Raw genomic sequence first — 14,317 nt, forward strand, 5'->3', positions numbered from 1 at the left:
TTTGTATGTACTATAGTTTTTCTCAGGTTAAAGTCCATACCTTCATGGGATTCTCAAAGTTGTTCAACCAAAAAGAACAGCTGTGATTAAGAACAGCTCCCAACAGTTGAATAGTCCAGCTTTTGAGGGACAAGTCCATGTAGTCACTACTAGGTTATCTGAATTGAAACCCAGCTGTCCTGACCCCTAGGCCTGTGCTCTCAATGCCCAATACTTACTCTGAGTTCTTTGAAGGCTTTACCTAGAGTGGAGAACTGGTGGCCCTGGTGAGCCTCAATGAACAGACACAGGAAACAGATGAGCTGCCTATCTTTCTAGCAATTGGGGCTAAAATCAACTCCTGGCTGGACACTTCCTCTGGGCCACTCTCTGCTTCCTATTCTATTTCTGGGTGAAATTTGCTTTCTGCCTTGGTGGCATCTCCTCCCTCCTCAGACTCTCCTTGGTTGTCTTCCTCTGCCTCCTTTTCTTGTGCATCTTCCATTTCCTTCTCAGGGCCCTCCTCACTCTTTGTGTTGCTCTTGTCCTCACTCTCTTCCTCAGCCTCACTCTCATCCTCTGAGTCATTGTCCCCCTCCTGCTTGCTTGCTACCTTCCCCTCCTGTTCCACCTTGGCCTGACCTCTTCTTCTAGGCCTCTCCCTGCTGGCTGGCAAGGTCCAGTCCTGGATTTCATGAATGTGCCCAGCCAGGTAGTGACCTAGGAACTTCTGCCTGTGCGTTTGGCATTGCAGTGGCCGTAGCAGAAGCCACATTCTCTGTTTCCTTCCTTGCCGCAGAGACTTTTCTGAGTGGCACTCGTCATGTGCTCTCATAGGGCAGATTCTTCAAGGCCACACCTACTCAGCAGGCCAGGTGGGTGCTGTGCCACTGTGGCCTAGGCCTTGGGCCTTCAGACTCATTAGCTTCCCTTCTTCTGGTGCTGGGTCCCCTCAGTGGGAGTCACCACCATGATGGGCCATGAGGGGTCCTGGTGCAGAACTTAGAGCATAGGGCCTTCCCACTGGCTCCACCTGCTTCCTGGACAGTGTGTGTGTGTGTGTGTGTGTGTGTGTGTGTATTTTGCAGGAATTGGAGCCAGGGCCTTGTGCATACAAAGCATGTGCTCCAATAGTGAGCCACACCCAGCCCTATGTATAACTTTTCCTCTCAGCATAATGTTTAGGAGACTTAGCTGTGGTGTTCTGTGTACTAGTACTTTATATTTTTATTATTGCTGATCACGGTCCATTGTATGATTATATAAAAAATGTTTTGTTTTCTGTTGATAGATGTTTGTATTTTGTCGAACTTTTGGCTATCAGGAATAATGCTGCCAGGAATGTTCTTGTAGAAGTCATTCATGGGCAGTGAACTAATCTCTCTTGAGCATGTGGTGTAATCCTGACTCCTAGAGTAGGTGTATGATTGGTTTCATAAGGAACAAACAAATAGCATGCATGAGAGTTCCAGTGACTGCATATCCTCAGCAACCCTTGAGATTGACCATTGAAATTCATTAACCATTTTGCTGAGCATCTGTTTGTAGTTTTAATCTGCATTTCTTGGGTCATATCCTGAGCACCCCTAGGATCTATGTTGGTTGTTAGAATGTATTTTGCGAAATGCTTGCTCAAGTGCTTTGTTCATTTTAACGTTGAAATATCTTTTGCTTATGGATTTTTAGGGTTCCTTTGTATATTCTCTATATAGATTCTGTATTAGTTGATAGCTGATGTATTTACAGCCTTAATGATATCTTTTGATAATGAGATGTTTATGATTTTAATCGGGGCTGATTTACCAATTTTCTGTTTTGGTTTAATGCATTGAGTCCTGCAATATAAGAAATCCTTACCTACCCCAATCCAATATCAGAAAAAAATTTGTTTTTGATTTTGAATATAGATGTAGACTAAATCTAAAAAACATTTTTTGTGTGTGTGTGTGTATAGCTTGGATGAAGGACAAGAGTTTATTATTCTCCAGGCTCGTGTTATTCCAACACCATTTTAAAAAATACCATCCTGCCCTATGTGATTGCAGAGGTGATCTTAGATGTAAATTAAGTAAACATATAGTAATCCCCTTCCTCTTGATTTCCCTGTCCTGCTGCAGCCAGGGGCGACCTCTGCAGAAGGGGCTCAGTTCAGGGGCAGGGTAAGGGGACTCGATGTACAGTTGGTTTCATTTTCATAGTTACACATAGAGGGTCACTGGCGGGGAAGAGGTGGGAGATGCCCTGGAAAACTGAGGCGCTCTGCCCTTTGGATCCTTCTGTTGGCCCCCAGGTCCCTCCAGAGTCTAGTCAGCCCTGGCCCACGTCGCACTGCGCTGGCCTCGGGTCTGCCTGGGACCCCACCTCAGTGGCCTGACCTAGGAGACCAAGGTCCCTGGGACCTCACCCGCCCAGCTGGCGCCTCACCTCAGAGGGCAGTGCTCCCTCAGAAGCCCCAGGAGGCTGTCGTTGACCTACAGGTTACCCAGGCGCGGCAGTCAGAGACGCCAGCTTCCAGAGGCGGGAGGAGCTTGGTGTGGGTCCCTCCAGCCTGGGAGCGCGACGAGAGCCCTCAGAAAGGCTGGAGAGACACAGCAATGGCTGCTGGAGGGCTCCTTACTGAGAGCTGGAGCAGGCTGTGAGGGGCCCCGCCTGGCAGGAGAGCGTTATCTGCCAATCTCCTCTGCTTTGCATATTCATGAGACTGACTCCGCCTCCTGTTCCTGAAAGCCCGTATGAAATATATGTCAAGAGCTATGTAATGTTTTGAACAACTAATTAAATAAAAATAAAAATAAAAAAAAAGAGAAAAATACATTATTCAAAAGGAAGCATCACCTCCCCCAGGAAGGCCTGGCTGATTATTTATGAGGAAGCCTCGCCCCGCCCAGGAAGGCTGGGCTGATTATTCATGAGGCAGCGTCGTCGGGCCCAAGGAGACTAGTTGATTATTCATGAGGAAGCGTCGCCCCGCCCAGGAAGGCGGGGCTGATTATTCATGAGACAGAGAGGTCAGTTTGGAAAAGGCCCAGGAACCAGGGCAACAGGGTGAGAGGGAGGCTTTGACCTTTGAGGTGAGCGCTGTCCTGGGCCCTGTCTCCAGAGAAAGGGCGCTTGGGCCCTGTTAGTCCAGAGCTCTTCATGTTGAAATTTTCTTCTTGAAATTGGAAGTTCAATTTTAAAGTTTTCCCCGAGGGACCTAAATTTTCCGATGAGAAGCAGAAACACGGGGCTGAGGGGGCGACAGAGGGGAGGCCATGGGTGACCCACGACTTTCCACCAGGAAAAAATTCCAAACTACAGAAAGGAGATGGAGAAGGAAAGAGAAACACAGTGGGACCCCTGCATCCTGCCATCTAGCAGTTTAAGGTTCTTTTTGGAGGAACTGCAGGGACAGGCCTGGGTGAGGGCCCTGCAGCCATCATTAGCCACCAGGCAGCCACAGGCTGTGCCCTGGGAGGAGGCGCCTGTGGAGCTTTGGGGGTCTTCCTGGACCTGCCAGGTTCTCTCCGCCATTGGCGAGTCCCCTTGTATCCACTGCCTGTTGCAGACCAAGAAATGAGCCAGGTGGCCCCCAGTCCCCTGGGACCGCCTGGCTCCTCTCTGACCTTATGGAGGGTTTGCCCCTTAATCTCTGTTGACTTCAGTCCTCCCAACAGACCAGGGCAGCTAGTGTTCTGGACCTCAAGACTGCCCAATCACCAAAATGTGCCAGGTGTGCCCAGCGCTCCACTGGCTGTGCTCACCTGGAGAAAAGGAAGGAAAAATGGTTGTTGCCCTGAAGGGGTTTAAATCTCATTAGGGTGAGACTCCACTCTCTCCCCCACGAACTCTGAGTCCCTTGAGATGGGAAACATGACTTCCAGCTTCTAATCCTGCAAGATGGCTGGACAGGGCAGTTGCCTAGTGAAGGCTGAATGAGTAATTGAAGTAGCATGAAACAGATTTTTCAAGACCAAAAGAGCATGAACAAATATCCAGTCAACAGAGTGGCAACCATTTACTCTGAGTGAGCCTGAGTAGAGAATTATCAGGGCCAATTGGAGTTTGCTAAGCTGGTGAATAATAATGTATTGAAACAAGCTCTGTGACAAGTCAAAATCACTGGGTGAACTCTGGCAAACCAAGTTCCCTTGCTGAGCTTCACTTTCCTTTTCCTTATGGCTTTATGTTTTACATTTTAATCCATGATCATTTTGAATTAATATTTGTATCTGGTGTGAGTTTTAGTGTGAGGTTCTTTTCCCCTCCCCTTTCCTTCCTTTCTCTCTGGCTGGGACATTCTCTTGTTCTACAACTATTTCTTGAGAAGACTGTCCTTCCTTTGCTAAGTTCACTTTCCTCTTCTTTCAAATGAAGGGGTCGGATTTATACTAGAGGAAATCACTGTACCCTTTTGGCTTTACAAATCTTTTGAACCCACTTTTTCTGATGTGCACTTCCTTTGAGCAAAGCTATCCTTCATATCATATATATGTAAAAAAGGTCATCTAGTTGAAATTCAGAATTCATCTGTTGGATATTGTTCAGTTGATAGATTTTCCTGTAAAAACTATGGTTTTAGAAGCTTGATGAAAATGTATAGAAATTCTTAGTATTAAAAAAAAAAAGAAATCATTAGTCTATCAAGCATGACTTTTTTGGACAAACTTAATAGATTGTGGGTTTTGCTTCACTTGGAATGGAGGGGGAAAGATGGTTTACTTCTCAATTAAAAAAGCAACAGCTGGTTAATCTTTGTATTGGATTCACAAACTGAAGGGGTAAAATAGTAATTGTTCCATGATTATAAAATAGAGTGAGGTAGAAGTCAAGAGGTAAGGCTGGAGTCAATTTTTTTTTCCCTCAAAGGATCACAGAAATATTTATTGTCAAGAAGATCATTAATCCTCATCATAGAGAAAACATATCATCAAGAGTTTGTGGATCCAGTATTCAAACAAATATATAAGCAAAAGACATTTTAGAGTTCTGTTCCTAAAGTCTATAGTTGTGAAATATCTTTTTAGTTTTTAGATAATGAATCAGAATAAGGTGATACAATACATGTCAGAACTATTCTCTGAGAATGGGTGAACTCTAGAGTCATACTTCCTGGGGCTGCCAGCTTGTGAGCTTTCAAAATTAAGAGAGCTTGTACTTTAGTAGGAGATCTCCACAAAACACCTGCTCACAGGGAGAAACAATAGTAGTAACCAAATACTAGAGGTTGAAAGGGCCTGGTTATATTGAGGAATGATTAGGGTCTTTTTCTTGGAACAAATTCATCCTAAAACACGAGAAAAAGTCTCAACCATGTTTAGACACAAGCAAGTAAGGAAGCCCTACACCTAAGGAGGTACTGATCACTGCATCATATTAGATGAAGTGAAAGAAAAAGGGAACTTTTATTTTGAGGAGTTAGTCTACAAAAACTCCTACATTGTAAATCAAACCTTTTTTGTTCTAATTCTCACTTCTGTCACTCTATGTCTGACTATCCGGGGGTCAGTCCAGGATTTTGGGGGATCTAGATTTCCTCACCTACAAAATTAGATATTTGGACTAGATGACATTTCTCCTACCTCTAAAATTGTGTGACCTTTTCCTAGACCATATATTCTTTCTTTCTATACTGCTTCTCCACTGGTTCAGCAAATATTTATGGAGCCACTATTTTGTTCCTGTACTGTGACACAATGGGTCACATCTTATATAATTTATAAGAACTGTTCAAAATAGGCAAATCCATAGAGATGAAAGGTAGATTAGTAGTTACTGGGGGCTGGTAGAAGAAGACAGTGAGAGTGATGATTAACGGGACTGGAGTGTCTTTTTGGAGTGGTGCTGGGTTTGGGATATTTCCTATGAACAAAATCATAATATGTGGCCTTGGGTATGCTTCTTGTAGTGTAATGTTGTCCTGGTCTGTTTATGTTGTAGCATGTAGCAGTACTTCATTTCTTTTTTGGCTGAGTAATATTCCATTGTATGGACATAGCCCATTTTATTTATCCATTCATGAGTTATTTGATTTGTTCCACATTGGGACTATTAGGAATAATACTGTTGTGAATATTATTGTGCAGGGTTTTGTAGATATGTTTTCTTCCCCCAATATATGCCTAGGAATGGAATCGCTGTGTTATTGCCACATGCACCCATTCTGCACTCAGGCCTGTGATCCCTTGTCATTCTGCCCGAGAAACTATCATGTCTCCAGACACAGGTCGTTATCTCAACTTCCTTTGTTCTTGTTAAGAAGACCAGCTTAGAAGCCCCAGAAACCAATTACTTACTGTGAATGTGGGATTTATATCTGTATGGGGTCCTCACTTACCCAGCCTAGTCCTTGTGTTGAGCTATAGTCAAGCATCAACTGCCACATCCTCAGCTCTCTGAGAAAGATTGGGTAGTGATCTGAGTTTGGATTTCATTTGCAATCCTTTAGCTATTCTGTGTGGCAGCTCCTACTTCTTCTTTCTTTAGTTTCCCAAAGCATTGCTTTCTGATTATAATACATACATATATATATATATATATAAAATCTGGCATCATAATGTTTACTTAAAAGAGCCTCTCCATTATTCAGAGAGGCAACAGGTCCTGTAGAATTCCCAGAGGAATAAAGTGCCTGGCTTCAAGATGCTGCAATGTACCTGGCACCCAAGAATGGGTCTGCGGCAACAAAGCTGAGGAGTGGAAACCCTTCCTCTGCTGCTGGCTGTGTTGCATTCTACAGCAGTTTCCTTTCTTTGCATTGCTGCACATAACCCCTCCAACCCCCTGTGCTGGTGCTGCTGGTCACAGTGGAGAATTTTGACTTCTATGGGATCAGTGGCCTCTCAAGTAGTTTTTATTGACAGCTTTTTGTTTGCTGTGCATCTCATTGGCTTGCTTACCAACACCAACTAGATTTTGTTTCTATCATATCCAAACCAGAACACATTTGGGTATTCTGAGATTTTACAGAGCATGTAATTTTTGTTACATGAACCTAACCTAACTTGTATTCTCATATGAAGTAATGCAAATCTAGTTTTGTTCTAGTGGAGCTATTTTGGTCACATATAAGCAATTTTGGTTCATTTTACAGGGTGAATTCAAGTTTTTTTTTTTTAAACTCAGTTTGAGCTTCATTTCATATCAGTGATAGCCATTTTAATTTATCTGAATAAAACATTTTTTTTTGTCACTGTGTGTTACAAAGCTTCCCCCCACTCCCTTCATTCTTAAGAGAAAGCAAATCTTCTTTGATTTATGTTTATGGCTTCTCTCCTCCTTTGAAAGCAGGGCCTAACTGATCATTGGCACAAATTAATGTTCTAGAATCTACCTTCATAATTAGAGTCTTGGATGTGAAGAAGTGAAGACTATATGTCAGGGGCTTTAGGTCTCTGCAGAGTTGAAGGGGGCAAGTGAAGAGGGAGCAAGGTTAGGGAGAAGTGAACCTCTGCCTCTGTTCTCCTAGAGAAGATCGGCTTAGTCCTGTTTTGTATTTTGAGATACAATATAAGATCATGTTTACACAAGGAAGAAATGGTTCCACTTAACTTTAAAAAATAAAAATGGCTTAAAATATATTGCTAGAGGTCATATAGATAGGAATCAGGCTTTCTTTGCAGTTGCTGGATCTAAGCCCTTCAGCCCACACACGGGGTGGGGGGGATTGGCTACATGTTTACTAACTTCTCAGAATCACAATCACACACACCACACACCACAAAATAGGCAAAAACAGGCACTTCTCTCAGGGGTGTGTACATTTAAAGTGTAGATGAAATATGGTAAGTGGTTTTGCTCATTTTTTAGAGTAAATGGGAAAAAATTTTGGGACAGAATCAGGTTTTCTTATCTTTAAACCGGGGCAAATATCTCATAATTATCTTTGTGTCTCCTTTTTGGACCTTATCCAGAAAGTATAAAAATTATTAATATTCCCATGTAGAAGAGTGACAGGGGACTCAACTTTTGTGCAGCCATGGTTATCTTAAGATACACGCTTTGGATGTGTTACTCCATATAATATTAGGCGGTTACCACCAGCACTTCCAGTAAGCAAATCTGTAGGCCAAGCTGATGACACTCTACACACAGTGAAGCATTCATTCACCAAGGATGTTTTAAGAAGACATGATTAGGGAAGGGATACCAAGGGGTGGAAGAGCAGGAACTGTAATGCCAGGCAGATGTACATGGGAGAAGAGGCTCAGAGAAAATAACAACAAAAAAGAAACCTTGGAACCTGCCTCCTCATCAGTAAAAGAAAAATCATAATAACCATTTTTCAGTGTTGTTCTGTTAGAAATAATGTAGAGAAAAACCAGCTAAGAATCGATACATCATAGATATCACCCAGTCAGCAGATAGTGTGGTGTGGTTCACTAACCTCATGATGACTTGCTTGGCCAGTGGCATAGCCACTGTGGACTGCTGTAGCCATGTGCCATTGACAACTGTTACTCTTGTGGCAATTTTACTTCCCATCCTGCAGAAGAGCAGTGCCTTTGGGGACCTAGCCCAGGGTCTTGAACACATTGAATACTTGATGGAGGAAACTGAGTTCATCCACAAGTATTGGCTCAATGTGTCTCTTCAGAGCCAGCCTCCAGTTCCCATTGTATTGGTGAGACTTGTGCCACCATCACACTGGGGAAGGACGTTGCCTTCTTACTGGCAAATGAGACGCAAATGATTCTGAATTTTCAAAAAAAACTTTACTATGTAACATCTATACGGGTTATGACCTGTGTATCAGGATCACAGGCTTGACTTTGACTCCTTTTTCTAATACCTGGCCCCTGAAGCTCTCACTTTCAGTGACAGTAGGCTTCGGCCCTGAAGTAAAAGTCTATACATTGGGTCAGTTCACCCCTTGGGCCAGTGCAGAAAGGGAATAGAAGTGGACCTGCCTTTCAGGAGCCTTGAGAAAAGGGTAGGAGGCCGAGTGGGACATCATGTGAGGAAAGTTCAGGGTGTGGAGGGGAGGGGCAGAGGGGATCACTGGAAAGACAATCGGGAAGGGCAATGGGGTCTGTCGCTTTGGCATCCCCTTAGGTGAGGGCTGCTGTGGGACCACCAGAGCAGGTTGGAGGGGAAAAGGGTCTTCTGCCTCGGGGCTGCTGCCTCTGAAGGCATGATGCCTGTCTTCACGGGGGTGCGGCTCTGATGGAAGATCCGGAATTTGAAGTTGAATATGAGTATAGGCAACAGCCCGAGGAGGGTCTATTCTGATGGTGGCCGTCATGCCATATCTGCGTCGTTTGTTGATCCAGTAGAGCAGTGGACTATAATTGAAGGTGGCAGCTTTCATCACCTCCACCCACTGCTGGGCACGCTGTCTCCTCTGCAGGTTCTTCCTCCAGTGGAGTAAGAGCATGCAGCCACCAGTTATCACGGTGCAGAGCCCCAACAATCCGAAGTACCATTGGACCCATGCTGAGGCAGTAAAAAAAAAAAAAAAAAAAAAAAAAAGAAAAGAGGCAAGCTGACTGACAGCTCTAGCTTGGGACCTGAACTATTTCTCATTCCTCTCCTGGATTTGGCTCATTCTTCCTCTCACTCCTTCCCACCCTTCTCAAAGACATGCCTAATAATTTCCTGATTCAGTCAAAGCTATATTTGCAGGGCACATAAGAGACCCCATTAGCCTTTTTCAGATAAGGAACACTAGGTGTAGAGTGGCCACACCTGCCCAGACTCAAGACAGGCCTTCTGGCTCCCAGTCCAGGACCCATGCAGTCATTCAGACCGAGAAGCCTCACTAAGGGCAAGGACCTCAATTGTATCTTTTCTGCTTGGGCAGAACATGGTCTCTGCCTTCGAGGAGTCCTTAGTTTCCTAGAGGAGTCTGTCTCTTAACTAAATAGCATTCCATTCAGACAGCCACCACCCCATCCATGCAAAGGGTCTTTCCTGAAAGTTTGTCGCTCACACTCAAAAGTTCTGGGTGTACTTACGGCCAGGGAGGCCCAGGTCCTCCTTTTGCGAATCCATAAAGTTCACTCTGGTTACCAGGCCTATGGCTCTGCAAAGAGTGAACCCACCCACTACTCTGCCCACCAATGGGAGTCCCCAGAAGGTCCCAGTCCCATTGTTCTCTAAAGATGAGATCACCGGGTTCTGAGCATCAGGAATTCTTGGGCTGGTCCTTGTAGAGTGGTTGGCAGTTGATGGAATAAGGGACTCCATCTTATGACATCTCATGAGCATGTTGTCTTCCATGAAAGACTGGTCCACCATTGAATTATCTGTTCCCAACTTTGTGTGGTGAACTCACAGGAAAGGGTCCTTACTCCCTCAGGAGCTTCTACTTGTGTTTTCAGTTGTTAGGGAGCCATTTTCCAGTGGGGAGTGGGGCAGGGAGGACAGTGTGCATTGGACATCCCTACCCTCGAGAAGTGTCTTACCTAGTTGTTAGGGAACAAAATAGCTTAGAAGAACCATGTGGTCCAAACCTCCTCCTTTGGCTCCTACCATCTCTGTTTTGTTTCTTCAACAAGTGTTTTTTGGGCATCATTAGGTCCTGTGGGATCTCCCCTGTATGTGATCTGCTTCTCTTTCCAACTCCGTCTCCCCTGCTACCCGTCATATACCTTTCAGCCATGGGCATGCCAGATTCCCACAGACCCTGCTTATTCCCCTCTAAACTTTGGCTCAGACTGCTGCTTCACTCAGGAGTGTCGCTCACCACATTTCCACCACTGAACACCTCCTTATCCTCCCAGGTGGTCAGCTCCCCAACTCTGATACAAATAGTTCTTTCAGTTGATTCCCCAATTTCTAGAACTCTGAAGCAGATGAATTTGAAACAAATTTGTCCCAGGGACAGGAATCAAATTGATTTCAACAACTATAAATTTGTATAAAGTGGAAAATATAGTGTTCTACAGATTTAATATATTATTTTTAGAAATCTGCTCTATTTGAACTGGTATAAAAGTGATGCCCTTTTAAATAATACCACTCACCTACCATGAACAGCTAAAGTTCAGATAAGTATAAATTAAACTGAAAAAATTAACCTGATGCTCTGCCACTGAGGCTTATTTTAAAATCAACATATTTTCCATCCCCTTCTCCCCATCCCTAACCTGGAACAGGATTACTTTTTGTCCCCACTCAGTTATCTGTCCTTGAGCACACACCCACCACAGGAGTGAAGAAATTCAGAGTTGGAGATGGCAGCAGAAGACTTAAAAAATGGTTATATCCCAGATTAAGAAGTGAAATAGGATCGGGCACACCTGAAATCACATCTTTAAAAACACTTTGTTCCCCCTGATGTGCAGAATCACAGCCTCTGGGACAAGAGTCCCTTGCGTTTTTCCTTTGCTTGCAAAGTAATTAAGCTTCTGTCCATCAACTGATATATGGATAAACAAATGGGTATATCCATCCAACAGAAAATATGTGTGGATTTGTGTATATATATATATATATATATATATATATATATATATATATATATATATTACATTATATTTATATAAAGATTTTGATATTAGGGATGGACCCCAGTATTCAGTTATTGAATAAACAATGTAGGAAGCCTAAATCAACTAAAAATTGAGAAATAATTTTCTCTCTGAAAAAATTTTAATAGCAATTTTACTTATTTTATACATCTATATTATTTGTTGAGATGTGCATATATATGTTTGTGTATAATAGATGTATAATATAAAATATATAATGCATATACATATGTATGTCTACATATATTTATATGTATATATATGTATCTATATATGTGTACATATATATATATCTACATATATATATGTAAATATATATAAAATTATTGCTAAAATTAAGAAATCAAAACCAGTTGACTTGTATCTATTTTAGACCCAGAGCTCGCTCCTTGAAACACTTTGCTTAATGTGCAGAGCTTGACCTTCATCCTGTCCTGCAGTTTCTTCTGCTTGCTGGTTGGAAATCTTGTCTGGTTATATTCCTTCCATTCTTCCATATGAAAACAGCCTTACTCTCTGTGCCAACTGAACCATGAAGTACTCTGAATGGAAACTACTTATGATTTTGTAATGAAGATATTTGAAAAAAATGCAAGAAATACCAAACAGAAAGTAGTCAAAGAATTCGTTGGGTTAATTGTTTTTACAAAGTAAGTCTAAGTTTTTTAAAAATATTACACAATCATCAATTTGATTACTGCTTCTGCCCAAACAAAAGATGTTCCTATATTTGTTGAATCACTGAAGGTTGAAGTTTAGGACTAGAAATAGCATGAACTTTACATCATAAGAACTATTTGCTGCTCATCTCATCTGGTTACACAGCCTGGTAGAGGGTCTCTAGGCTCTACTGTCCCTCAGTCCCTGATGCCCATTCATTGGGTCTGCTTGCCCAGAGCAGCATGTTTTTTTCTGCATTTCTTTTCTCTTTTTATTTTTTGGGTGAATGACAGGCTATTTTAAAAATCAGCACTTAAGTATAATGCATTGGCTATTTTTTATTGGAACATTTTATCTTAATTTTTCTATTACACAAGAAGTCTTAACTTGATAAGACAGTGGATTTGAATAACCAATTACTTTACCAAAGCAATCTTCAAAGAACAAAGTTGGAGAACTCACTTTTCCCAACTGTGAATTTATTAAAAAGTGACAATAATTGAGACAGGGTGATACTGGCACGAAGATTGACCTGCAGGCCACCGTAAAAGAGCTGAGTCCAGATGTTGGTCCTCATCTTTGTAGTTACTTAGTTTGACAGGAATGTCAAGATCATTCAACAAGGGGGAAAAGTCTTCTCAGTTATATGCTGGGGTGACTGGATATCCACCTGACTCCTCAGACAATGCACAGAGTTTACCCAAATTTAATTCCAGAACTAACTCAAAATAAACCTATATGTATGTAAGAGCTAAAGGGGGAATTTTATTTAAAAGTATAGGAGTAAATTTTGACTTTATTAGGCAAACTCTTCTTGGATAGGACACCAAGAGCACAGTGATAAAGAACAATATGAAGTAGATTGAACTTCAAGTTAACAACTTTTGTTCAAAGTATCTTGTCAAAAATGTGGAAAGACAACTGACAAGGACAAAATATGTGCAAGTAACATGTCTTAAAAGAAAATGTATCCAGAATATATAAAGAACAGAACCCAACACAAAGACAGCCAATGTTTAAATAATGGACACATCATCTGAGTAGACCTTTCTCTAGAGACCTTCCTCCAAAGCAGATATTCTGGGCCAGTGAGCACCTAAAAAAATGTTCAACATCATCAACCAGTGAGACTCAAAATAAGGTACTACTCCACATCCATGAGGATAGCTAAAATGAAACCAGATATTAACAACTTGGTAAGGATTTGGGAAATGTAGAACCAACCTTCTTACATTGCAGTAGAAATGTAAAATAATGTAGTTTCTTTGAAAAATATCATTTGAGGAAATGTCAGACTAAAGATAGCACACCACATGACCCAGAATTCCACTCCTAGTTATATATCTAAAAGAACTGAAAACTTTAAAAAATTTTTAAAAATATTTTTATTAGTTGAGAGACCTTTATTTCATTTATTTATGTGCTGTGCTGAGAATCAAATTCAGTGCCTTACATATGCGTTTGTATTCTGTATCCAAAGCACTACCTCTTAGGAAGCTGATCTCAGGGGGCTTATGTTAGTGATTCATGGATGTTTCCAGATGGGCAGGTGTTCTGCAGAGGGAAAGCTGGATAATGGTATCCAAGTCATGATGTTTTCCAATTTCTAAGATCTCAAAAATAAAGATCATGATTTTTTTCCTATTATGGACTAGGTGCATATAATACAATGACAGGATAAGGAGGGGAAGGTAATTCTTCCTAGACCCTCTTGCTGAGCTGCTAGCTTAAATCCCTGTAATGAGGGAGAACATCCTTCCTCAGTAACATACTGTAAACTCCCAGCAGTGAACACAGAGCATCCTTCCTCAGCTAGATACTCCCATCATGAACAGAAACACATCCACTGGTGAATTTCAGTATTTCAACACTGAGGACAGGCAGTAATTTATTCAAGGAAAATAGTCCTGATTTGCAAATATCTAATTGTCATTGATTATTTTCCTTGGATTGATCACAATAGGAATGTTTTAACTTTCAGATCCCAGAATGCACAAAGAGAACTTAAAATACTGATGTTTTAGGCTTGACCTAGATTTTCTTAGGAAGAACTTTGAAAGAAGTAAGACTCTTCCAACATTACAAATCAGTAAGATGGATTTTGAAGATATTCATGTCATTGTGGGGTCAAATAAAGAGTAATGCACAAAGGAACCCATGCAGTCATGTTTATAGCTATGACTGTTGCTCTTTTGAGTATCCCTGTTCTTTCTGTGAGACAACAG

At 41.9% G+C, this 14,317-nt stretch overlaps 1 protein-coding gene across 1 annotated transcript; it reads right to left on the reverse strand.

Annotated features, from left to right (window-relative positions):
• Window positions 1-8,818: 8,818 nt before the first annotated feature.
• On the reverse strand, window positions 8,819-9,951 carry LOC139705178 (testis-expressed protein 38-like). Its single transcript, XM_071609672.1, has 2 exons — window positions 9,915-9,951; window positions 8,819-9,393 (listed from the first exon to the last, which is right to left on the reverse strand). The coding sequence occupies exons 1-2, from the start codon at window positions 9,949-9,951 to the stop codon at window positions 8,819-8,821; spliced, it is 612 nt and encodes a 203-aa protein (XP_071465773.1).
• Window positions 9,952-14,317: the final 4,366 nt, after the last annotated feature.

Source organism: Marmota flaviventris, chromosome 1 (assembly GCF_047511675.1).
Source record: "Marmota flaviventris isolate mMarFla1 chromosome 1, mMarFla1.hap1, whole genome shotgun sequence".
Taxonomy (NCBI): Eukaryota; Metazoa; Chordata; class Mammalia; order Rodentia; family Sciuridae; genus Marmota; species Marmota flaviventris.

Excerpts from the sequence above, each read along its gene's own strand:
- LOC139705178 (XM_071609672.1), bottom strand. The coding sequence starts at position 9,951 with ATGGATTCGCAAAAGGAGGACCTGGGCCTCCCTGGCC. Across the intron at positions 9,394-9,914 it reads GGACCTGGGCCTCCCTGGCC|CATGGGTCCAATGGTACTTC; the intron begins GTAAGTACACCC and ends TTACTGCCTCAG.